The following is a 27721-nucleotide window of genomic DNA, read 5'->3' on the forward strand; positions in this document are numbered from 1 at the left end:
TAATTATTCATTCAGCTTAAAATTTAGGCAACACCGTATGAGCATAACACAGAATATATATTTTAAAAAAATCGCAAAAAAACATATATACTGATAATACCTAAAACGGTTATTTCAGTATGTGAAAGGAAAAATTCTGAATTCGTGAAACTAAAAATGATTATGAATGTATGTTATTATGATTAGTAAAATTATTCATGATGTAAGAATAATTACTCATGATGTATAAAAGTAATGATTCATAATTCAGTTTAAAATTAAGTAACACCGTATGAGCGTAACACCGCATATGAAACAAATAGGAAAAAAATATATATACTGCAATACATAAAATGGTTATTTCAATATGTGAAAGGAAGAATTCTGAATTCGTCAAACTAAAAAAGATTACTCATGATGAAAAACTATTACTCATGATGTAAAAATAAGTACTCATGATGTATAAAAATAACTATTCATAATTCAACTTAAAATTTAGGTAACACCGTATGAGAGTAACACTGAATATAAAACAAATCGCAAATATATATATACATATACTGATAATACATAAAACGGTTATTTCAGTATGTGAAAGGAATTATTCTGAATTCGTGAGACTAAAAATAATTACTCATGACGTTGTTTAGTATTTTAGCAACATAACACCAAAGGAGCATATTTGTATAAAAATAATTATTCATGATTCAGTTTAGAATTTAGGTAACACTGTATGAACATAACACCGAATAGAAGACTTCAAAGATAAAAATTGACAGCATATAAAACGATTATTTCAATATGTGAAAGAAGAATTTTGAATTCGAGATGCAGTTTGGAATTTGAGCAACATGAGTATAACAACAAAAAGCATTATCGTATAAAAAATAATTATTCAGGATTCAATTTAGAATTTAGGTAACACCGTATGAACATAACATTGAATATAAAACAAATCGAAAAAGAAAACTGACAATGGTAGACTGACAATTTGGTAGTTAGAGAACATTGACATAATAGCCGTGCAGAAAAATATTGTAATATCACTTTAAATGTTTAATCTACAAAATCTGCAGCATGCGAAAGTTAAGTAAGCAATCTATTGATAGCTTATGTTCAGTTAAATTCACGAAACTACATGAATTTATGGCGTAGCGACGGTAAATGGAGATTAGGATATATTATGATCTTTTCGCTCCCATTCTTCTTTAGGGTTAACAAATATAAATGACGCCCAGGACATAACATTATTATTTTTTTCCCCTTTCACAAGTTATTTCACTTTAAAACGTGGTATATATTCCCTAATGTTGGGTGTCCAAAGAATTCTCCAAGACTGGTGTCGCAGCTTAATGTATCCCACTCGCTCTCCTAGTCATTTTGCCATTAACTTGAGAGTTATGTCATGGCAGATTTGGCATACGAATAACAATTTTATTTCTAAACTTTCATGTCCTGTAAGGTTAGAGAACATTTGCTCTTTCCTCGACGGATTTAATAAAGACAGAATTAGGCGTTCTAAATTTCTTTAAGCAACATGTCTCGGAAGTACAAAATTCCCTTCCCAACATTCAAAACTAGGTACTTTTAAATTTATTTTAAATTTAATCTCTATTTAAGCGCTTATAAGGAGCAAACTGTAACAAACTAAGGAAACAAAACATTTAATTTTTGCCTCATTCAAGTGAATTGGTTTTAGAATTTCACCTATAAAAAATCGGGAATTAAAATTTAAATGAAATTTTTGAAATGGAAAAGTAAATATATAAACAATCATCCCTTGCTTAACGAACGCGCATTGCGTAACGATCAAAACAAAATGTAACGAGCAGAGCGAGTGACGAGAAATTACTGTGAAGTTATATTTCGGATTTGCCTGTGTCAGTATTTGAGACGTTGCTTGAAGAAAACCCTTATATCTGCAAAGAAGAAGTTATGGTCGGATAAAGTTGTCGAACACAAGTCCGAGAAGTTTGTGCTATTGTCTGTGGAGATTTAATCGGAGATTGTGTCCTTGTCCAAAATTATGAAGTTAGCGACGGATATCGAAGATATCTCTGAGCTGGAGGAAAAGCATAACCAGAACTACCGAAAAACTTACTGATCTGTATTGTATGTCACAGCAAAAAGTATCGAAAGATATTTTGTCAGAAGTGGAAATAAGAGAGTTAAGAGAGCAATAATCTTCTAGTGAAATGAGAGAGATATTGAACGCATGAGGAATTATTGCATCGTAATTTGAGAAACAAACTATAATAAGACAGTAGATGTGTCCGCTACAATTTCGTTTAGCGATAATGCTTATGACTTTTTTTCGCCAATTTTAGAAGTATAGCCAAAGACAAATGTTTTTAGAAAACTTTCTTGAAAAAAAAATGCATTATAAATTACATTATGAATTTATTTGAGCAATTTTTTTTTCCTGGAATGTTAAACATTGTCCTATTTTACCTGAATTCCTATGGCAAAATTTTTTCCTCTTAAGTGTTTCGCATTGCAAGTAATATTTAGGAACGAATTATGCTCGTTACAGGCGGGATTACACTTATATGTATTGAAGAATGGTATAAAAAATAATTATATAAAATTATATAAATTTAAATTATATAAAAGCGCGTAAAGTAAAATTTGCAAAATTTTATTGATAAAGGATGTTATTATAAAAATGTTTCAAAGTAAAAAAAAATCTTGATCTTGAAAAATCTTGAATCGCATAAAAACGAGTATACGACCTCTCTAAAATAAATGAAAGATCAAAATTAAATTACGTTGAAAAAAACTCGAAGCTTATGCACCCCTCAGAATCGCAGGATCCCAGAATGTTGCTTATTTTGTTAATTATAAAGCTATCCTTGATTTAATATGTACGCCTACGCTTAGTAGAATTATTTTCCGAATTCACAAAAATGAAATCCCGAAATCGAATAGCTATAGCTTTATCATGAAATAACAGCTTGAAAAGATAAAAAGTTAGTCCTTACACTTTCATATCACATTATATACAGTATAGCTTTCCCTCTCATTTATTATGCCATTGTTAATTTTTTTTCCATCCTTCACAATATTTTTTTAATTATCTTCTTATAATAAGTTTAAATGATAATAATTGTACGCGGGATCCCATATTTTCTTTCCACGGTATATACTATTATTCATTTGGCTTTGAAATTGCAAAAACGGCGTAAGACTATGCAAGAGGATTCTGATAAAAAATATATACAGTTGAAATCTAACTTAATAACTTGTTTGTGAGGAAATGGTGATACCCTTTGTATTTGATTATTGGGTAATAGGAAGTTAAATAATAATGTTAGGATTGTACTTAATTAATTTTAAATTAATTATTAATTGCAGAAAAAGAAGTAGATAATTAAATAAAATTTCCGGTGAAAAAAAAAGCTCTCTAGGTAATGCAGAGAATTACAGCTTGGCATTTGGTAAAACAATAAAATAGAGAAAAACCTACTTTTAAAATAATGGTGAAAAATCCACTATTTTTTAATGGAGAAAAATCTACTTTTTTAAGACTAAATTTTGCTGGTCATATTATTTATTTAGCATAAGTACTTTCGATTAAAATAATATGATTGTATGAAATAAATTGCAATATAAATGCATAATAAATAAATCTTATATAGAGGTTAATTTTCTTAGGCTAAGTATCGAAACTCTACAAAAACTGCTACTGAAAATGCAAAAAAAGCAATTCGCAAAAAAAAAAAAAAAAAAAAAAAAAAAAAGTTGGTTTTATGAATGAAAACAATTAATCAATTTTAATATATACTGTTTTCAAACTTTAAATATATTTTTCTTTACAGTTTAGGCTCAAGCAATTTGTTTACATTTGAGTTTTAAATAATATTAAGAATATTGTCTTTTAAAAATTCCTCGATATTATTAGATTTTTAATTTGAAAATTTTATTCTATAAATAAATACCATTTTGTATGCTCTATGAGATTGTCAATGCATGAAATATTTCTGTAAAAATTTGATTTTCATATGAATTGTCAGTAATCGTTTTTGCTTACGTAAAATTTATTTAAACTGATTCAAAAAAATATTTTAATTAATGATGTCAGTTGTTTATTTTGGTAGCTGAAGGTCCGATATTATTGAATTATTCTGAAAACTATTGCATATGTGGTAAAATCTACCATCTATAATGCAGTCTTATTTTAAAATTATATTCCAATATTTATTTCATATATACAGATTTTTCAAGAAACTTACAATTCTTAAGAATGCAGTTATAAAGGATATAAAAAAACCATTAAAAAACAAACATAAGTTGCATATTACGCGAATGCGATAGTTAAATTGTAAACGAGTTCGAAAACACCAAACGATATTCTAGTGGCTTTTGCTGGCATGAAATTAATTATTTTAAAGAAAGAAACAATAAACTATTTAGTAGCGCCATCTGAAGGTGACGTCACTTTATAGAAACGCCGAACACTGTTATAGATTTTGCCGGAAGAGGTGGATATAATTTTATTTTTCACGCAACTCATATATTTAATAACTTCTAAAATAAGCAGTTAAAGTGGCACATTTATATAATTTCATTAATGATGATATAGTTTTATTAATGTGTTTCTTCTTTTTTTCCAGTTTCTTCTACAGCATCTGATGAGGTAGCAAGACAGCATCAACAGATGGTGTCGGCCCTTTCAACAATAACTAAACATCCCGGTGCACCTGGTGAGTTAGATTATATGCTACGTATTATATCAATTTTCAGGTAACACTCAGCAACAAATTTTTTGTTTTTTTTTGTTTTTGATTCTTTTTTTTAATAAAGGTACGGCATCATATGTTAAAGTTACTGTTAGTGTTATCTCAACTTTCAGTAAATGGACAGCTACAAAGAACGAATTGCCAATGAATAATTTACGTATATTTCAAGATTACTGGCAGAGATTTATTAACGACTTGCATTATAAATATAAAATTTCGTCTCATAGAACATTGATTGCTAGTATTTAAAACTAAATTCTTTTCAAACAAATTAAACATTTAAAATCTATGAGAACCGTATTTAAGAGTGAATTGAGTATGTTACATTTCATTACCATTGGCGTACTAAAAAATTTGACCTTTTAATATCTACATTAAAGCATATCTTATTGAATTTGTAGTTTTTCGTAAAGTGTAAGATAATTCAATTCCAGCTCAGAGATTTCAGAATTTATTTCAGACGTGGGTAAAATGTATAAGGTCTCAAAATGCTACAGAAAAAATTTAATTGAAAGCAAGACTTATCTGAAATAAATTTTCTAGGAATATTAAAATAGTTTGCTAAAACAAAGCTCACAGAGTTGCTGGAAAAAAATGGTTTTATTACTCTTATTATGTAAAGGTCTTATTGAAAAAGAAAGTAAAAGTATTTAACTTTTATCAAAAGTAGCCAAATTAATTTATTTTTAAATCTCGTTTTGCTTATTGGTACCTGTAACTTCACAATTAGTACAAATTATAATCATTCATTTCGTTTCTTTAGTCGCATATCCATCAACAAATACGTTATCAGTTTAGATATTGTTCTCCTCGTTTGAACGTAATTTGATGTGGTTCGTATGAAAGTATGCATTGTGATACTTCAAAATAGAATGATAAAGTAAAGATAGATCATTTCTGCGATCTGCGATCATTTATGCGATTTTTTTTTAAATACATATATGCTAATATCTGCCGCATGGAAATTTTACCATCATACATTCCATTTTCAATATGTTTTTTAATATGTCATTATAAAATATCTTAGGTTATATAGAATTCCGATGATAAAAAAAAGGGGGGGGGATTCGAACCTGAAATCATAAGTCTTTTTAGGCTTGATTGGTCTATCTTTACTATTTTTTTTTAAAGTCTGAAAGACGTACTAAAATCGTTTTTGTACAATAATATGCTGGAAGTTATTTAGAGAAACTTCGATTAGTTTTTAACTTACAATCATTAAAATTGTGAACTTCTGTTATTTAAGAAGTAAAGACGTTCCAACTTTGATAATTCTGGTCCAAAGGTCCAGCATCTGCTCTCTATAGAGCTGCATATCCTCTGGAGCTCTGTAGAGCATTTTAATGGTGTCGTATCAGGCTTGACACATAGTACAATTTACAAATTGAATGCTAACCTATTGTGTTAAAATAAAATTAACAGATAAATTTTAATATTAAAATGTGCACTTTTCATTGCACTTCATCATTATTTTTATTTATTCCTAGTTAGCCATCTTTGGCAATCAGTTGGATGATTGGGTATGTTGGTTATATTTACTTGCAGTTAAACCGCTTAAGCGTAATTTCATGTCCATGATTTCGTCAAAGTGTCAGGCATTAAAACTAGGTTGTTTTCATATTTTTACGTAGTTTTTGTTCATTCTGCACATGAATTTTCTTAAGGAGTCCCATCATAATGCTGTTAAAAAAGCAATCGTTCAGTTCGTGTTTCTTCTATTTTTTAGGTTATTGCAAATTAACTTTTTATTCATCATGTAAGCTACATATGTTAAACAGAATTCGTTCTCCTTTAGTGTTTATCTACAGAAACAATCCTGCGATTTTATATTTGATAAAGCAATGAAAATGGCTTGAATTTCAAATCAACAATGTAATCTCTTGTTAGAAATTAGGCCAAAAAATGTATTTAAAAAGACGCCAAAAACTTAGAATTTTTTTTTTTTTTTTGCTATTAAATGAATATCATAAGAAAGATAATTTGTTTTAGCTTTGGAAAGCTGTAAAAATCATTTTTGTACACTAATATTTTTGGAATTCATCGCGGTGAAAACTTCAAAATTAAGTTTTATTCCTAATTAATTAAAATTCTAGTCAAAAATTTTTAAAAATCGCTCTACTGTGCGCATTTCCACTTTTTAAAGTATATATGTGCCAAATTTGATAGTTCAGTGTCAAATGATCTAGTCTGTAGAGCGCCAATATTCACACACCTATATAGACGCACTCAGAATCATATACATTCATCTTTATTATTAGTAGAGATGATGAATATACAGGGTGTTTATAAAGTCCCGGACCCATTTTGATGTTTAATAACTCATAAAATAATAAAGATAGATTTAAATTAATAACATAAATGGTTAAATAGACTCAAAAAGTTTCATGACCCTTGTCAATGAACTTCCACGTGTGCCCCTTCGTCGCACGGAGAATATCAAGTCGATAGTCAATTTCACGCCAGGTAGCGACAAGCATGTCGGCATCCACAGAGCCATTTGCGCACATTATGGCGATTAACAATGCCAGAAACATGAAAGGATGCTTCATCGGAGAACATTATGATCTTCAGAAAATCAGCAGCATCTTCTATCCTCCTTAGCATATCTGTTGCAAAGGCCATCCTCCTAGGCCTATCGTTCGGTTCCAAAACTTGAACAATTTGAACTTTGTATGCATGCAGTCTTAATTTTTTCTTAATAACCTTGTACACCGTCGAAATTGGGATATCCAATTCTGTTGCCGCTGATCTCACAGATATTCTAGGATTGTGTAAAAATGTCTCTCTGACACGCTCAACATCAAAATCACTTGTGCAAGGACGTCTGGAACGTTTCTTATCTTCGATACTTCCAATTTCTAGAAAATTCTTTTTCCACCGCAAGATGCTGTTTTTGGATGGAGGATCTTTTTGGTAAATTATTCTGAAATTTCTCTGTGCTTGCACTATCGATTTCATTTCTATGAACCACCATAAAATCTGTGCTTTCTCTTGTGGTGTATGCATTCTCCTTAATATCCGCTAGAATAAAACATCACATACAAAAGTACTACATAGAACAAACATATCATAAGTAAACATAACATTGCAATAGATGCCAAAAACAAAAGAGGGAAAATGCAATTAATAATCAGACAATATTTAGAAAAGTACAGATATTTAGACTGGAAAATGAAATTATCTGAAATTAACCACACGTGCAGACGATATTGACAAAAGTAAAAATATTCAAACCTGAAAAGGAAAATATATGAGTTATTCCATCAATAAATGCCATAAGTTTGTTTATATCTTTATTATTTTACGAGTTATTAAACATCAAAATGGGTCCGGGACTTTATAAACACCCTGTATATCTTACATTCAATAAATAGAATTTTATTAGAATAATTGCGATGAATTCAGTCCAAAAATAATGTATGAAAACGAAAAAAAACAAAAAAAATCAGACAATCTATATTTATATAAAGCTCAATGTGTGTGTGTGTGTGTTGGCTCTTTACAGGCCAGATCGTTCGACCTACAGCTACCAAATTTGGCAAATGCATACCTTGGAGATCGGGAATGTGCACCTGGGGTCCCTTTTTTCGAATTTTTAATTAGAATTTTAATGATTAATTAAAAACTAACTTTCCCGCCAAAAAATTTTTTAAATTTCCCCACAGCCAAATGAGTAAGGCTTCAGTTTTTTCCCATGCTAATGAGGATAGGCTTAACATATTTTCGACCGATTATTTTAAACGATTCTGTTTAGTTTCTTATGGTTGATGAATTTAAAATTAATTAATCGATCGCTCAGATTCATTCTGAAGTACTTTTGAATTAAAATAAAATAGAATAAAGGAAATTAAAAATTTCTAATCTGCGAAGCGTTACTCCAACTGGCGTAGAAAATTCACGCATGCGCATTGTGTTCTGATTGTTGACAACTCTATTTTCAATGGCTACTGACTTGGTTTTGAAGGTTTAACATGTTTCCGACCGATTATTTCATTCTGTTATTTTCTTAGAGTTTCATGCATTTAAAACTAAACATTGTTAAGTAATTGATCTGTTCATGATGAATCTGAGAAAATTTTGTAGAAAATTTCTCGAGATATTACATAAATTAAGAAAGATATTCTTTAGTGCCCATAAGGTTTAAATACTCAGCGACTCTGTTTTCAATACTCATATTTTAAAAAAATGCTTCGTTTCAGTAAAAAAACGTTCTTATATAATTAAGCATAAATTCTACGGGAGCTAACAGAAAATTAGAGAGATACATATCACGCTATGACTGAATGCCTTTATAATATTATGAGTGAATTATATGACTATCAAAATTTGCAGCTTTAAAATATTTTGATGAAGAAGCTATTAAGATAGGAGTTGCATAAAATATTTAATTATTAAAATTTTAACGAGCATTGAGATTGGCGAACCGGCTGGTCGCCAAAGGCGGCTAGTAAGAAATATAATTAAAAATTAACTATAACTTTTTGATAGATTGTAAATATGCTGTATTGCATCTCTTTAAATTTACAACAACTGAAACGTGAAGAATGTAATTTCTACTAAATTATCTCATAAGTATATGTTCTCTCTTAAGATAGATACATCAGACCTAATAATCCCACTCTTACATATAAATGGATACAATTCTAATCCCATTCTAATGGCGGGCCATAACCCAAAATCTTGCATATCCAAGACACTGCTAAATGTCCGAAACTTTTCATTTAGCTCATTATTCCTTTCTAGTATAATTACTCCAACTCCTTCCTTCCTCAAACCCTGAGCCCACAAGTATCATTCCCGCAATCAGCTATCAATCAGCATTCGTCGAAGAACCCAAAATATCCATCGAGGTCCCCATTTTGTTGTAAAACAGAATTTACATTTCCCAAAGTGTGGTGATTCCGCCAGTCCGAGCTCACTGTGATTTGCACCGGTCAACGAGACTTGATTTATGCGTGGGCGTCTTCGGCACGCAATGCTTCCTCCTCAAATGTAATTTTGATGGGCTTTCGATTAAAAGTGCATTAATGCCCTGCCGGGGTAATGATGTCTTCTGCTGGCGACTCGCTTGAAGGGGGGCATTTTTCGGACTGGTCAGTGATTCGAACTGTATTCATTAAGGAGACGTCATTCGATTATGAGTTGGCGCCTCCTGACCACGATTATATTTTGACTGTAAAAGATCTAAACTGATTGTTGTTGGGGCGATCTTGATGGTCCGGTGGACAGCGGTGACTGATTATTATGACCGTCCAATGCAAATCTGTGCTTGGATGAGAGATCTAATTTGTTCAAGACTGATTTAAATGGAGCTTTGATGTATTGGCTGTTTGGGGAAACTTTGAAGACATTGAATGACCTCCTTGGGATGTTCGTAAAGATTTATATCTCTTGAGAGAATGGTCATGGGAAGTTAAAGCTTGTAAGTATTTCATATTATTTTGCTGTGCGGATTAAAAATGTGTAGGTTGTTTTTATTGTAATTTTTGTTGTTTTAAGTGATTATATTAACAAAATTTTAGGTTACTTGCAAATGTATTTATAGCTCTATTTGCATGATGATAGCATTTGAAAGCTACTCGTTTTTTTAATGGTCAGTTGCTTGCGCAGGACCTACTCAGTTTGTTGCTATTTGATTATATGTTGTTTTCTTTTTAGCAAATGCCATATATTGGCTCTAAAGCAGTTAATCTTATTTCCTGTTTGTGAATTCTGGGCAATATTCTTCAAAGACTGGACTCCGTTTGTTATAGAATTAATAATGCGAATATGAATAAAAATGGTGATTCTTCCGATGTAGTTTGGAGCGGTTTTCTGATTAAAAATTTAAAAAAAAAAATGTTGTATTTTATGTATGTAGACAAATAAATATTTAATAATAAATACAAGTTTGTGTCCATAAAATTGTTAATCCGAATTCTTTCCAATAACTCTAAAAATATACACTTAAAAATCTATTCTAAAATAGTTTAAGTAGTTGAAAATTTAACTGAAAATGTTTGAGCATATTTTAAACATTTGAAATTGAACACAGTGTGCATTTTTTAAAATTATTGTTTCTGATTAAATGCAACTAAAATGTGTATTTAATATAATTTCATGTAAGGTAAGATATGCAAATAAAATATAAGCGGCTGACATCAAAATATTAATTATTTTATACAAGGGAGATTCGCCACCTGCTTGTTTTCACACACCAACCCCGATGTTGACCTAGAATCGTGCATATCCTCATGTGAGTGGGGTTTGTTGAGGGATTGATTCCATCCTTCTAGGAAACAGAAGTAAACGGAAACAAACTATCTTAAAAATGCCATGAACAAGAAAGCTCAGTTCCAAATAAAAAAAAGAAATATTCTATTATTGATTAAAATTCAGAAAAAATCTCATCATAATTTTGACTTTTTTTTTTTTTTTTGGCAGAATGAAGAATTAAACAATGACATTTAAAAAAAATTAAAACAAGTTTACTAAAAACTTCCTTAACTTCACGGCCCCACCGGGACATATATGCCCCGCTGATATTTTTAAATCCTCCAAAAGGATAAGTAAGTGGGGAATTTATTGAAGGACATGTTCCAATGGTTTTCTGTGATTACATTTATATGTGAGTGTAATTTTTAATTACATTTTAGTAATAAAAGAAAACTGTGTGCGCCATGAATAAATTTGCACTCTGCAAAAACTATTTTTGCAATGTATCATACATAGAAATGTGATGAATAAAGTTGGATAATTGGTAAAAGCTTTCTTGAAATAAAACTGTTTTAAAATATTATAAAACTAGAGATACAACTTTTCACTGTATTTTATATGATCACCTCAACCCCAATGCGACACATGTTTCCCATTTAAAAAGACCACTGGGACACATATAGGGATTGCAATATCGGACCAAAAGTTCAATACCGGTATTCGGTATTTTTTAGATTTTAATACCGGGATGCCTGTTTTATTACCGGTAGTAGAAATTTTAGAAAAGAAAGAAAACAAAGGTGTTTCTTTATTTTATTTGCCAGTTTTATTAGAGAGTGTAAATATCACAAAAAATAATTTGTAACTTCTAAATTATAACAGTATATAAAGAAACACAAAAAAGTAAAGGAAACTCTTATTTATTTAAATCACAAAAAAGTATAATATATCACTATTCAGTCTGTGATACTATTATAAATTATTCAAATGTGATCTTAAAAAGTGATAATGCATCAATTGTACTGTCACTAAGCCTGGAACGTAATTTTGTGCAAAAATTACTAGCTATGGAAAACGCTCTTTCGGCATCTACGCTAGTTGGTGGTACTGTTAGCAATGCGCGATATACTTTTTCCCAGTATTTATCTCTAAAATCCTCATCTTCAAATAAATCGATTTCTCGTCGTATGGTTTTGAATATAGCTGATTTCTGTATTATATTTTGGTTTGTTGAAATTTTTTTATTTATCACTAATTCTAATTTTTATTCAAGAGGCAATTCCTTTTCACTATCGATATTAGTGTCATCATAATCTCCGATAACTGTACCGAATTCTTCTGAACGTGGATAGATTTGTGGGTAAACAATTTTAAGAAAATTTACTATAAACTTGATCAGATTTGAATTGATTAGTTCCTTTTCTTCTTTTTCATTTTCATTTTTAAAATCATTATAATTATGTAAATACCGTAAGACATTTTCTTTTTCGGTGCGATTTTTCAATGTAATATATAATTCTTCAGATAGTGATGTGTGCTGTTCTTTCAATGACTGCAACATGAAATTTATTGTAGCATTAGCTGTTAATAAATTAGAATCTTTCCGACATAATGTCTCAACAGCCAGTTTTATTGGAATTAGAGCTGATACAGTTCTGAATATTAAATCAAATTCACTATCTGAAAAATTAATTTGCAGATTTAAGTCGATTATTGCTTTTTGGATTGGATTTCTCAGTTTCAAAAATCGTTCCATCATTAGAAGTAAACAAATTTTAAGAACATAAATTTTTCATTTATTCCTCATAATTTAATGTTTATGTCCCTTTTATTAAATAAAAATTGCTCTGAAATATTTTATTGTGCATTAGTACCTTTTTCTTTCTGTATCACTAATTATCTGTAATATTTAAGTCTCATAAAACCGCGAGTCTTCATGTTAAATATATTGTTTCATCTTTCCTCTCACCCCTATTTTGTTGAATTAAACCCATCCTAACGCATGCACAAAAGCGCGGAGGGTTTTACAATCCGTTGTTAAACAGTATTTTATCACTTCTCTTGATTGTACGATGCAACTTTGTATTCACAGTCTAATTAATTTCGTCCGTTAAGGAGACATAAAAACAAAAACGTATACTATTTTGCTATGTTGGCGATCTCTGACCATATAGTGGAGACAATTTAAAAAATTCTATTAAATACCGAAAAAACGGCATTTAAACTTATGAATATCAGTATTACAAAATTGTGCAAATGGCTCAAAATACCGGTATTCGGTATCTCGGTATACCGGTATTGAAATCCCTAGACATACATGACCCATCTCAAAATTTGTATTTATAGTTAATTTTTGTTTTTATTTTAGCAGAATATAGCTAATACTTTATTTGACTCATTAGAGCCATGAATTATCTTAATTTTGGACAAAAAAATTATATTAAAAAGGTTAAAATCATTAAATCGTTCTTCACATTTTTTTTTCATCTTATATCGTTATATGCTCCATTACTCAAAAAAAAAAAAAAAAAAAAATGCAGAGTTGCTTAGATATTCAGATGATTGCTAGGCGAGAGACGAAAAATTTCCGCTATTCAAAAAAAATATTTTTTTTAAAAAAAACCTTGAAAAACTTTTTTTTAGTATTATCCTATGCAATGATCTAAAAGTAGAATTAACAAATAATATTGTTTTAAACTCATTTACTGTTACTTTGGTGTTAATTAAAACTTTATTTTTTTTTCTTTTGTGTCATTATTTCGCTGTGAAGTGCAATATAAAACTTACTACGACGCAATAAAAATTTTCATTAAATATTTTGAACAATATTGGTAAAACGAACCTCAAATATTATGGGTCAGGTGACTCGCTATTTATCTATCTCAAAGCGAGTAAAACGCAATGTTTACATGAAAGAAATTTTTATATAATAGATAGATATTTAGCCAACTTTAACTAGGGACGATAGTAAATGTTCTGATGGAGAACACCGAATAATCGTTTAACGATTGTGACATGGAAATATGGCTTGTTTAATCAGATTACTGAAACTGATTTTTTTCTTAGAAATCCATGAAATATTCTTGCAGAAAATCCTTGCCTTGAAAATCAATTGGCAACGTTAAAAAAATCACATTTAAGAACTAATGATCTCTTAAAGCTGGATAGGAAAACACAATGGAGAATTTTAATTCTATAAAATATATTCTCTCCCTCTCTCTTTGATTTATTTACTTATTTTATTTATGTATTTATTTATTTATTTTTGTTCTCTTACTTCTTTCAAAAATGCAAATCTATGTTAGAATGGATAGTTTTCAAAACAACCAATGTAAGGAATAGTGGAAATATGATTTGATAAAACTGTAATAGACGATATATGTTAGAAAACTGTTCTAAAAATCCCTATTTAGCTCAAAAGATGGTTTTGGGTATCAAAGAATCATTTCATCAAAAAAAAAAAAAAAAAAAAAAAACTACTAGTTTTTGATTTTTAAAATTTTGTTCATTGACTAATTATAATATAATGTCGCGTGATATTGCAAAGAAATTTTAGGAAACAATTTCAAATACTTTTAAGTACATGATAAGTGGATAGATATTAATGTTTTCTTTTTAATAAGGTTACAGCCCATTCTTAAAGGCACCATTTCCCCTTATGTATGAAAATATTGATAAATAAATCAAATTCATTTATATAGCATAGCTTCAAAGCATTAGAAATTTATCTTTTTGTTATTTTAAAAGATGTTTAAGGTGTACGTACACACTTGAAACTTCGAAAATCGTTCAAAATATCGAATATTTTTTTATTGCTTCAAACTGTTCTCTGATCCTTTAGCTTTCAAACGATACCAAGATGTTGTCAATATTCGGAATATTTCTCGAGTTATAATTATTTTCCTTGAGATTCTTTCACTAAAAACTCTAGTTTCGGTTTTTTTAAACTCATTTTATGAAAAATGATATTTTTTAACTATGTTGCTTCATTCATACAATCATAATTCAACAAGAAATTAACCAAATACAATTATTTATACATCAAAATAATTTGTATGAAATAGTGGATATTTTGTGCCTCAATCAAAGTTATATTTATAGAAATAAATTTTTAATAGCTATTTAAAGGTTAAAATTACAGAAAAAAATCTCGCTTTTTCTATTCATCGTTGATGAAAAAATTGTTATAAAAAACTACATATTTTTATAACTTGATTGAGGCAGCCAACATGAAGACTAATATTAGGCATAACTTGCAACTAGAATTGTTTATCTGTACGAATTAGAATTTAAGATATCATGTTTCAAAAAATAGGCTAATTTGCTCATTAAATATTAATTAATTAATAATTAGTGTAATATGGTTTTTTCTCACTGAAATGTGTTTAACCATATATTAATGATTTACTGTGAAAAAACTGGATTTTTAAAGTCAAAATAAAAATAAAAAATTTTCTAGTGTGTACGTACACCTTAAGCAAATTCAGATTTAATCGTTTGTTTTTAATGGTAATAAGATCTTCATTGTGCTTGGCCGCCCCTCTTAAGCTACTGGAATTGCATGTAAAGACTGAACAATAGAACGACTCAATACGAAAATCACAAATCAATCCCCACTACATCAAAACGAATTCGTGTCCCCCGCAAAAGTCAATTAATTTGCGAAGTGTCCTTTCAATTCCACACATGCGTTTTCCTGAACACTCTTCGGACATTGTCCATTTCCATGTAATGAATAGCAGAAACGACTCTTTCATGCGAGCGCCGCTCCTGAAAATCCGCATTGTTCTTCCTGGCCACATGAGGCAAAATTCCCCTGTCGCATGTACAGCGGTAACAAAGCCGGTTGTATCGGAACAATCCCAGTCGCTGGTAAATAAACTCAACGAAAAGGGAGAAGCGGGCATAGCGTGCAGGTTTTGGATCTAAACAGAACCAAATCGATCCTCCTACATCGTGTAGCTGACAATAGAATGCCTCCTCTTTTCCAAATAAGAGAATAATTAATGTTCTTTCCACTCTTGTCTTCTTGATTGTTTGGTCGGAAAAATTCCTTTCTTTTTTTTTCTTCTCTTGTACCAAGTGTGCACGGAAAATGTATTGTAATCGGCAAAAATTTCACCCTCTAGGTTTTGATGAATATATTCTTTTGAGGTCTCTTTGATCCTGAAAGTTGTTTATATAGTGGGAAAAATATTTATATAGTCTTGCTGTTCTTTGCTATTCATTGCTGGGTTGCAAATAAAATGGATAAATCTGTCGTAAGGTTTATGCACTTTTCTTGTAAATTTGTATTAGATTAGAGCAAAAATGTCTCAATTTGAAGAACTTAAACATACAATATTTTTTCACTATGCAAAAAAAAAAAAAAAAAAAAGTATGTTTTGTAATGGGCATGTTACAACTCAAATTCAATGAAAACATCTTATATATAAGAACAGAGTGGTTAATTTCCTTCTAAAATGCTACCTTATTTCCTGATCAAATTCTCACTTTTTTTATTTAATTAATTTTAGCACACGCTCTAGAAAACTGATAACATTTGTATTTCCCACCCTCAGAATGAAGGGACAAAAGTCCCTAATGTTTGCAACATTCTTTTAAAGATATCGAAGATTTCCTTACCTAAATTGACATTTGATAAAGAAATCTCTACTAGAATCTCATATTAAAATCGCTGAGGGGAAAAACTTCTGTCACATTTCTCTTGTATCGCGATGCAGACTAATACATCTCTTATCGCTTTTTCTCTGTTCATAATATGACTCCCTAATGAAATAAATTGAAGTACGCATCTACAATATATAATATAATATAATTTTGGATATTTCATGGCCGAAAAGAAGAGGCTTTTTGAATGAACTTCATTTTATTTTATCACAGGAGACATAATTTTGACACAGAAACAAAGCCGCTATGAGTATTTACGCACCAGAAGACAAGAGCGAAAGTGAAAGAAATTTTCCGTTTAGTGTTGTTTTATTATGAGATTCCGACAGGGATTTGTTTGACTCGAGTCGACTTAGACAAGGGAATTTTAAGTATCTTTAAAAAAGATGCGTAGTTGTTAAAGATTTTTAACCCTTCGCTCATGGCATGGAAGACAACTGAGCAAGCAATTTTTTTTTTTTTTCTTAATTCGTGTTAGAAATAATTTTTTTTAAAAAAAAGTGGGATTTGGATCAGAAAATAAGTGAAATTTTAGAATGAAGTTAACACGGGCTAATTTATTATAAAAATTAGAAAAATCTTTAGGATTTAAATTTAATTAAGAGATATCATTACATTCACACATATGCATATATATATATATATATATATATATATATATATATATATATAACTTATTACTCTTATTTTTTTCTGATTTCACACTCGCATCTTAGACAAATATTATTAATACTATTAATTACTACGTTTATTTACATATTAGCTGATCCACCATTCGATGAGATTATTAAACTATTTATTTTCTTATATATATAGTTCATACCGGAAAAGATATATTCACCAAAAATTTCAATTGTTAGACATAAATGAATAACGATTTTCTATACGTTTTCAAACTCAAAACTAAGCATTTGTCTTTATATTTTATCTCTTTATAATCTGGAAGCGATAATTTTTTTTCTTAAATCCGGAAATAAATGCATTAAAATCCTCAAGGATCTGTTGGATTTTTTTAGTGAAACTCTTCAAGTGGTATTTGAGTGTAGAAATTTGTCCAGAAGTAGAGGGAGAATATGCAATATTTTTTTAACACTTTTGCCATTCAATCTGAATTAAATAATATATGCATTTAAATTTTAATTTTTTCTCTGTAAATATTGTTGGGTCTATAATTCAAAATATTTTTTCAGAAAAAAATGGAAATAAAATGGGAGGGGAGGTGACAACATGGCAACTAAATATATATATTTGAGTATTATAACATAGTTATCTCTGTATATGTTACTGTGTTTACTGATTTAAATTAATTTTGCAAGCACACACACACACACACACACACAAAGATAGAAGAAGAAACAATAATGATAAGAAAGAATAATGATAATAAAATTAAAGGTCATTCAAACCTGGAATCATTGCATGATCTTGATGTAATCCCTGTTTCTTTTATTTTTATAATGTTTTCAAAAAAAAAAATGCTCTTAGCAATAGCAGAGATAGCGTACACCCAAAAGATGTATTTAATATCTTTGAATCCTATCGCTTGTGCATAAATGCATTTTATTAAAACAAGGTAATTATTGTAAAATAATGTAACTGCGTTTTGAAAATTTGTTAAAATTAGAGGAAAATTGCTAGGAAATAAAACTGGCATTAATAAAAAGCTATTTTTGTTGCTATTATTTGATTGTGGTGTAAAATAGTTTTCGTGTTACAATACTCTTTGACGTCATTGTAAAAAATTAAATATGTTTTTAAAAAATATGTATTTAAAATTTTGAAAAATCATTTCATGCTGAGTCTCTACTATTCAAGAAGTAAATAATCACCAAATTTGAAGTTTTTAAATGCAAATATCCGTCCTGCAAAATATTTTTCCTAAATTTTAATCATGCATGTCTCAATTTACAGATAATGACCCAGCTGATAAACGATTTTGATGTTAACAAACTGGAAATAAAGTAGCAGAAGATAAAAACCAAATTTTGTTTAAGATTGTATTAAAAACTCTTTTGGCGAAAATATTGAATGTCTTTTTTATTCAATATTCTTAAACTCTCAATATATTTCTTTGTAAAATCGTTTGAATTTTGCTTTTGTGTTCATTATTTGTAAAGTTACATTGATATTTCTTAATTGCCTAACTTTCACTTTAATGCTATTTTCATCTTTAAATACTAATGTAATGTAATCCTTTAATGTTAAATCTTACAAAAAGCTTCATAAATTAAAATCGAATGAATATTTTATGTTAAAATTTATTATAATAATTTCTCAACAAGTTCTGCAGTTTCTTAATTTCAGGGTAAACTATCTATTCATTTTAAAAGATTTCATAGTTGTTTTAATATTTAATAACGTGAAAAATGTTTAAAATGTAATGTTCTTTATCAATTGAACCTCAGTACTTAATTCTTACCTCATGAATTATGTAATAAATTTCTTCAGTTAACTGCAAGATTTTCAACAAATCATTTGATAAAATATTCTGAACTAGAAAGTTTTTCCTGTATAACTTTCCCAAAAAATATTTTACCCATTTCTTGCTTTTAAGTAACATATCTTAATTCTATATGTGTTTTTGCAATCTATTTTATGTAAAAATTCAAAAATTTAAATATTTTATAGCTACTTCCAAAAAATTCAACCCGAACGTAATCGCATATCTTATGTGCCCAGGAATATTGTATTGAAATTGTATTTGAAGTTTTCAGAATAAATAAAAATTATTATTTCAAATAAACAGTAGTCATAAACTATCAATGTAAAAGGTAATTTTGGATACTTGTAGAAGGATTTTTTTTTTTTTGATATTAATCTATAACTAAGTCATAATGTCTCGACTACATGATATGTTTAATTTGCCTAGACGAGATATTTCTCGTATTCTTTTCTTTTATATGGTTATCAATGGTTCGATCGATTGCATTGATATTCCGAGTTCTATAAATTTCGCTGCCCCTGTAAGATCTTTTAGGAAATAGTGAACTTTTCCAAAAGTTGACTCTAAATTTAACTATATTAAAAGGTTTCATTGTATAAATGTTATAAAACTTCCAACAGGACCTCTAAGGAACTTGACATTCATTATATGACTCTAAGCGTTTTTAAAGCGACTTGTTCTCAACTTTTATTTACTTGACCTTCTTTCTTTCTTTCATTTTTTTTATTTTATTATTATTATTTTTTAATTCATGACTACGCATTATTTTTAGCTATACATATTGTGATATTTATGCGTACTTATGCTTTTGTGTTCATATTACGTTTGGAATGATTATTTAAATAAAAAAAATCACGAATGCGCTTAGTTTAACATGTCATTCGAAAAAAATCTATATTCAGATAAATGATAAATAATGATCTACATTACAGCATTCATTTTACAGTTTATCTATCATTACTTACATTGTTGAACTTACATTCAGTTTTACCATGGTGAAATCGCTATATGACATTGTCAGCCTGAGAGCAGATAGAAAAAAAGCTTTAATAATTAGTTATAAAAAAATGTGTCATTTTGTGTGTGTGTGTGTGTAAAATAGCATCTTTTAAGGAAAGACACCTGCATGGATAAACTTAAAAAGCAAAACCTTATCTAAATATAAAATTTGATCCACATCATTACAGCCGTTTCCGAGATACACGAAATAAATATGTATACAAAAATCACTCATTTAAGGATACAAGATATGCTTTAGAACTTTGTAATTCTTTATTCTTTGCAGTTCCTTTTTTATGTGTGTTTTATTTTCCATTTTGGCTAGTGTTCTTTATGTGTTTTTGATGAATGCACTCCGTAAATGGTGTAAGTCTCTTATTTCATATAAATAATCGTTATAAATAACATCTAGCCATAAGTAGCAGTTTGATATGTGAATATACCAGAAAAGCATATTGTAGGATACTTCAGATTTCTATACAGAGCAAAGCCGAGTGTAACAGAACAATCCCAGCCAGTAAATAAACTCAGCGCAAAAGGCGAAGTGGGTTAGCGTGCAGGTTTTAGAACCAAATCGATCCTCCTACAACGTGTAACTGACAACGGAATGCCTCCTCTTTTCCAAATACTCGAATAATTAATGTTCCTTCCACTATCTTCTTGACAGTTGGGACGGAAAAGATCTTTTTTTTTTTTTCATTATTATTACCACTGTTGTTGTTTTATTTTTATGATGATTATTTTCCGGAATCTTTCTGCAAAAATCTCAGTCTCTTGCCAACCAGAGTGTTGGGGAGGTTTGTCGGTAGATAAATCATCGGAACACGTGGTTTTAGAAGACGTAACACCTCTGCAGGGTGGGAGGGGTAAAACTCAGCTTGTACCGTACTTTTGAAGTAATTAGTGGAACGAAGAAACAATGAGAGTACAACATGAATAAAGACAAAAAAATGTATTACGACTGATTGCTCTGATTAAACAGACTAGGACCTAATTACGAGGTAATGGATGGTAATTACGTACTTTTTTTGTTTTTTTATTTTTGTTTTGTTACGTCTTTTGGCGGGAAAAAGTTTTAATTTCTTCTGGAATTGGTCTGTGTGTCTTTGGCACTGTGGTGTCGGAAAGGATTTACTGTCGCGCCGCGGTTTTGTTTTGTAAAAATCGAGGAAGTGGATGGATTTTAAAGGTTTTCGCTAATTACGGTGCCTAATTCTGACGCTTTTGTACGAAACTCGAATGTTTCTCGCACCGCATTTTTTATAAGAGTGGACTGTGAAAATATTTGTGCTCAGCGCAGTTTTTTTATGTTGTAATTTACTCTCGTTCGAGAATTCGAAAGTTATATCTGCTAATAATAAAAGGAAAGGCGTTTGTGTGCCTATTTCTTACGTTCTATTGCACAGACAGTCACATCAAGAGCTATCGAGTTTTGTGCAGACATATTTTGATTGGTGGAATGGGTCATTTTTTTTGTTTTTTTTGAAATTCTAATTTTTTTTAGTTACAAATTAATCGAATTTTTAAAATTTATCTTTAATAAATTTGGACTATATTGTTTCATTGAAGCAATTTTCACGTTATCTTAATTTCCAGAAAATTGTCACTCCTTATAAGTCCTCCTTCTAATTGTCCTCCTTCTAATTGTAATATAATTGTCCTCCTTCAGTCCTCAATTTCTATTTTTTTCCCCCTCTTACTGTTATCAAGTTTTAACAGTAATTTTAAGCATTTGTTGTTGTTTATATTGTTTATTGTATAAGGAAGATTAAGATATTTTTATTGCTTAGTTAAATCATTCAGCCACATCATTATTAAAGTTAGGATTTTATTTTATTACTACGTTTATATTGCACATTGACTCGGAAATTTCACTTCCGTTTAAATTTTGTGTTATATGCATGCATTAATATACCGTTAAAAGCAAAACTTATTAAATTTCGTTTGTTGTCCACTGAAATATTTAGGTTTCCTTTTATGTTTCAGTATGTCTAATTTTCCATTTGTTATATCCTAAATTTTTTAATATCTGCCTATCAGCTATTGAAAAAATCAATAATAGAAAATTTCAGCATGTTATCTTTGATTGTTGTGGGATTGTAAAAACCCAACACAGTTTTAATAGTCGATTTTATCTTCTTATGTGAATTTTATTATATTATTTTATACTACTTGGAATAAACTTTAAGCTTCTTGTGCTATTTTTTGTATGAATGTTTTTATTTTTTAGCTAGAGATTAACGTACTGTTTCATTAAGTATACTTCGTTTATTTAAAAATACAATCAATTTGCTCTATCTCCAGTTGATTTTAAACTGAAAGCAATATTTGCTGATTATTAAATCCAGGTTTGACCAGTAAGTTTAAAATTTCATAAATTATACTGAGAAATAAGCCAAATTCTTAAAAGATGGTTTGTAAAATATAATTAGAAAGGATTTTATAAAATATATCCGGAAATTAAAGTCAAACTAATTTGAAGCATTCAAATTGAACAAAAAAATCTAACTTCTTAGGGAATTTTATATCATGCTCTAATTCTTGTAATTATAATAATTTTAGCAAAATTAGTTTTATTGTTTTTCTGTAATGTAATCTCACGTATAATTATAACTTTTTTCTAGATATTAAATCGGATATTTCTGTATTATTTTAAAGCTCTTCCTTATAATCATGATTCGTTTCAGATTCTTGTAAACTAGAATTTTTCTTTATTAAAACTTTTATTATTCAGTATGAAAGGATCAACTTTAGTAAAATTATATTCTTTATAGTTTATTAATGGTAACCTTATGAAAAAAATTCTGATTTATATTATTTTTAGTAAATTAGAATTTATCTGAAAAGAAAAAGAATTGCTAATATTAGTTGGAATTCCTTATAGCTACGAACTTTCAGTTCTATTTTCTTTCAATCAACAAGTTTAATTTCACAAATGTGAAATTTGTGCAGACGATATTTACCTTCTACTTGATTCAATATTTCTCAGATAACTCATTCAATTCCAAATTTTCCATAATTCAAAAAAAAAAAAAAAAAAAAAAACTATTATTTTGATAAAAAGTCGTCAATTGTTGTAAACAACAATAAAAAACAGTAAGGAATAATGTTGTTTTACTTTTATTGCTATAATATGTTTTCCTCATATTTTTGCATTTTTTTTTTATTTAAGTTATTATATATTTTCTCTATTTTTAAAAATGCAGCATCTATGGCATTTTTGATAATAAAAAGAAATTTCATTATTAAGGAAAATTTCGGCTAGAAATTAATGAATTTAATTTTCAAAAATATTAAAATTATTGCTGAATACGGCATTTCAGCCATGTATATGAAACTAGATTATTTATTAACATCTCAAGTCAATGAGGACTTCTAACTTTCAAATTAATATTGAATTGCACAGGCTAATTCCCCTTTCCCCCTATTTCAAAAAAAAACAAACAAACTATAAGTTACTAAAACATAGCCCCATGTTATTTGTAGACAAATGTTATTGTTAAAGTCATAGAATAAATTTAATTGCAGTATTTTCTAGAAACCAAAGGAAAAAAACTTCCATCATTTGTTCCAACTTCTAGATTTTAAACATAATTTATGATTTTAAACATAATAACTCATCTAATTACAACTTTCTTTAAAAACTATTAAAATTATTTAATGGTGAAAAACTTCCCACCACTTCTAGACTTTAAACATTATTTCTGTCTTTATAGTTGAGCTAATTTAAACTTCCTTTAAAAATTATTGAAATCATTATGGAAATAATTTAAGGAATAACTTCTCATTAAACTTTATAAAGCTAAAACTAAGATAAGAACCATAAAGAAGCTAAGAAATCATTTAGTGTCTTTATTAACCGACTCCTAAATCAAAAAAAAAAAAAAAAAAAAAAAAATAGCTAAAATACTATTTTAGCTATTCCTTTAAACTATAAGAATGAAACAATTATTAAAATGATATATAATAAAATCCACCTTTTTATTCTAAATATTGAAAATCTACCAGCCGCTAAAGTTTTTTTTTCGTTACTCTAAGCATGTCGATTGACATCATAGAACACCACAATCTAATCTGTTATATTTAAAATATTTCGAAACCATTATTGAACTTATTGCCACTAATAAAAGCCATTTCCATATTTTGACTACCATAATTTATTCCATGATTATAATTATGGTATTTTTTCAAACCTACAGAAATATGTCTACCTATGTGCTCCATTATATCTATTAATAACCTCATTCGCAATGCAAGACCATAAATGATTTAGGAAAATCTCTTAGTGTCTTTAACTGACTTCTAATCAAAAAGAACATATTCTTTTAGCTATTCCTTCAAACCATAAGAGTGAAACGATTATTAAATGAATGTATAATAAAATCCTCCGCTTTATATTAAATATTGAAAAATCTACCAGGCAATAAAGTTTTTCTTTCTTTTTTACGTGGCTTTAAGCGTGTCTAGTGACATCATATAACACCTCAATCCAATCTGTTATATTTAAAGCGTTTCGAAACCATTATTGAACATATTATGGCAATCAACTTATTACTCCCATTACAAAACTAAATGAAAACCACAATAACCTAGTTGCCAGTGGTTTCTACAATTAAATCTGCTATATTTAAAATGTTTCATAACCATTATTGAACTTATTATGGCAATCAAATTATTACTCCCATTACAAAACTAAATGAAAACCACAACAACTTAGTTGCCAATGGTTTCGTTTAGCCCTCAGTTTCAGTATATATGCATCTCTCTTAACTCCAAGGTTGTAACTGTACAGTTTGCCCAGGAAGATGGAGCCAATTAACCACCTCATTGGCAATGCAAGACCATAAATGATTTAGGAAAATCTCTTAGTGTCTTTAACTGACTTCTAATCAAAAAGAACATATTCTTTTAGCTATTCCTTCAAACCATAAGAGTGAAACGATTATTAAATGAATGTATAATAAAATCCTCCGTTTTATATTAAATATTGAAAAATCTACCAGGCAATAAAGTTTTTCTTTCTTTTTTACGTGGCTTTAAGCGTGTCTAGTGACATCAAAGAGCACCTCAATCCAATCTTTTATATTTAAAGCGTTTCGAAACCATTATTGAACATATTATCGCAATCAACTTATTACTCCCATTACAAAACTAAATGAAAACCACAATAACCTAGTTGCCAGTGATTTCTACAATTAAATCTGCTATATTTAAAATGTTTTATAACCATTATTGAACTTATTATGGCAATCAAATTATTACTCCCATTACAAATCTAAATGAAAACCACAATAACCTAGTTGCCAGTGATTTCTACAATTAAATCTGCTATATTTAAAATGTTTCATAACCATTATTGAACATATTATGGCAATCAACTTATTACTCCCATTACAAAACTAAATGAAAACCACAATAACCTAGTTGCCAGTGATTTCTACAATTAAATCTGCTATATTTAAAATGTTTCATAACCATTATTGAACTTATTATGGCAATCAACTTATTACTCCCATTACAAAACTAAATGAAAACCACAATAACCTAGTTGCCAGTGATTTCTACAATTAAATCTGCTATATTTAAAATGTTTCATAACCATTATTGAACTTATTATGGCAATCAAATTATTACTCCCATTACAAAACTAAATGAAAACCACAACAACTTAGTTGCCAATGGTTTCGTTTAGCCCTCAGTTTCAGTATATATGCATCTCTCTTAACTCCAAGGTTGTAACTGTACAGTTTGCCCAGGAAGATAGAGCCAATTAACCACCTCATTGGCGATGCAGGACCACGCTCGATTCAACAAGATCTGTTCGTGTCATTGCGATCTGACTTCTAGATGTATAAATCAGAGTAAATGACAGGGCGCCCTTTTAACCACGGCAGAAAAAGACGTAATGATGGGCAGGCTGGAAAACGATCGGCCTTTTGGTACACCCCTCCCCCTCTCACGGTAATTTCGTACCGTTTACCTACCTACTTATAAGAAAGGGCCCTATTTTTTGCCCTTTCGATACTTCTGGACCTGGAGGGCTGAGTCGTGACTCTCCAAAACGGATCTGCCCTCCGGATCGATATCATTGAATCGCCTCATCGTGATTCTTAAGTGTTGTGCAAACGGTAGTAATAAGGAAGACCTTCTAATTAGTAAGGGGATGCGAGAAAATTATAAATGTTCAGAAATTGGACTAGAAATCAACATTTAACACCATTAATTTTGGAATTTGCCTTAAAGTGGCATCAGTGTGCCTTTGAATTTTGGGACATGGTATTTGTACTTCTTTTTGACCATCAGATTGATGAAATAAAATAGTGGAGACTTTTTGTACTTTAAAAAAATGGCATCACTAAAAGTTTTATTACGTTCCCACATGTTGCTAATACCAATCTTAATTAGAATTAGAGTTTGATTTTTTTTTCCAGCAAATATAACTTTTACCGCTGTGCTGAAAATAGAAATTTGATAGAATATTTCCTTTTATAAGCCGAATAAGTATAAAAAAATTGGTCGTGAACTTAATAATAGCTCATTATGCGCAGGATAATGATTAGGTAGAAAGTCCATCTAAGTAATTTTTTTTCAATACTTCAATTTTTTCTTAAATATTTGAATTATAGTATTTTAAAAATGGGTAGAATTAAGCATTTTTCTTTTTTTCTTTCACATATGTTTAACCTTTCTTCGAACGAAATAATCTATCTGCCCTATTTGTCACTTTTTATTAAGATTGGAATATTTTAAAGCATATGTCTGATATCTTATAACATTCCTTATGTGGATAAAAAAAATACTATTATTAAAAAAGAATTTACAAAAATTTTATATAAGGCGATATTAGTCAATATGTATAAAAATATAAATACATCTGTTCATGCTAACAAATTTATGAAACTTTTTTTTAATGAACATCTGTTTTTAAAAAGTTTAACAATTCTTGATGTCATTTTTTTTTTTTTTTGTCTTTCTTGACAAAAAACTCCTATTTCAGAGCATCGTTTAAATAAAATGTCAGAATCCATATACAGCTTATTAAACTATCTGTAGTTTATTCATAAATATATTTGTAAAATTTTTCGTAATTTTTGCATTTTAAATAAATTACGAAAATTTTGGTAACTTCATTAACTTAAGTTAAAAAAATGGGAAAAATAAGTTGGTATGTGCAGTTGATAAGTCAAAAATGGGAAGAATAGGTAATTAGAATAAGTAGGTACAGAAATATCAATGATATGTACAGTTGATTCACCATCTGTACATTTTTTCGCTGATCTAAGTTTCCCTTTTTGTATTTCATTGCATTGGCACTGTATTTAATATTGATCGAATTTAAATAGGACATTACAATTTTTTTTCTGAAAATGTTTATGATATTTTTCTACTTCAGTTTTTCATTAACTATCATAGGCTATCAAATGTTACTCCATTTATAAATGAAAAACTAAATTGAGTCAATTATGTAAGCGGTAGCGAATCAACGTTTTATTCATTTAAATTATGTAAAATAAAACACCTGATTCTATGTATTTTGATATGAAAAGCCGAACTAGTTCCAACCCACTTTACAATATATTTCTTATAAAGCAGTAATTAACTGTGAAAATAAAAATAAAACGCTACAATATTTTTTCTGCATTTTTTTGTGAAAGGAGCTGTATCTAAAAATAAATATTTTGGTCTTCCAAATATG

The 27721-nt window shown here is 29.0% G+C and overlaps 1 protein-coding gene across 2 annotated transcripts in view; it reads left to right on the plus strand.

Moving 5' to 3' along the window:
- The window catches only part of LOC129984283 (sine oculis-binding protein homolog), a 253535-nt gene that overhangs the window by 195499 nt on the left and 30315 nt on the right, over positions 1–27721 (plus strand). For both annotated transcript variants that reach the window (XM_056094136.1, XM_056094137.1), the window contains one exon: positions 4593–4682. In XM_056094136.1, the coding sequence (XP_055950111.1) occupies positions 4593–4682 (90 nt within the window). The remainder of the gene's footprint in view (positions 1–4592; positions 4683–27721) is intronic.

This window comes from Argiope bruennichi, chromosome 9, assembly GCF_947563725.1.
Source record: "Argiope bruennichi chromosome 9, qqArgBrue1.1, whole genome shotgun sequence".
NCBI classification, from domain to species: Eukaryota; Metazoa; Arthropoda; class Arachnida; order Araneae; family Araneidae; genus Argiope; species Argiope bruennichi.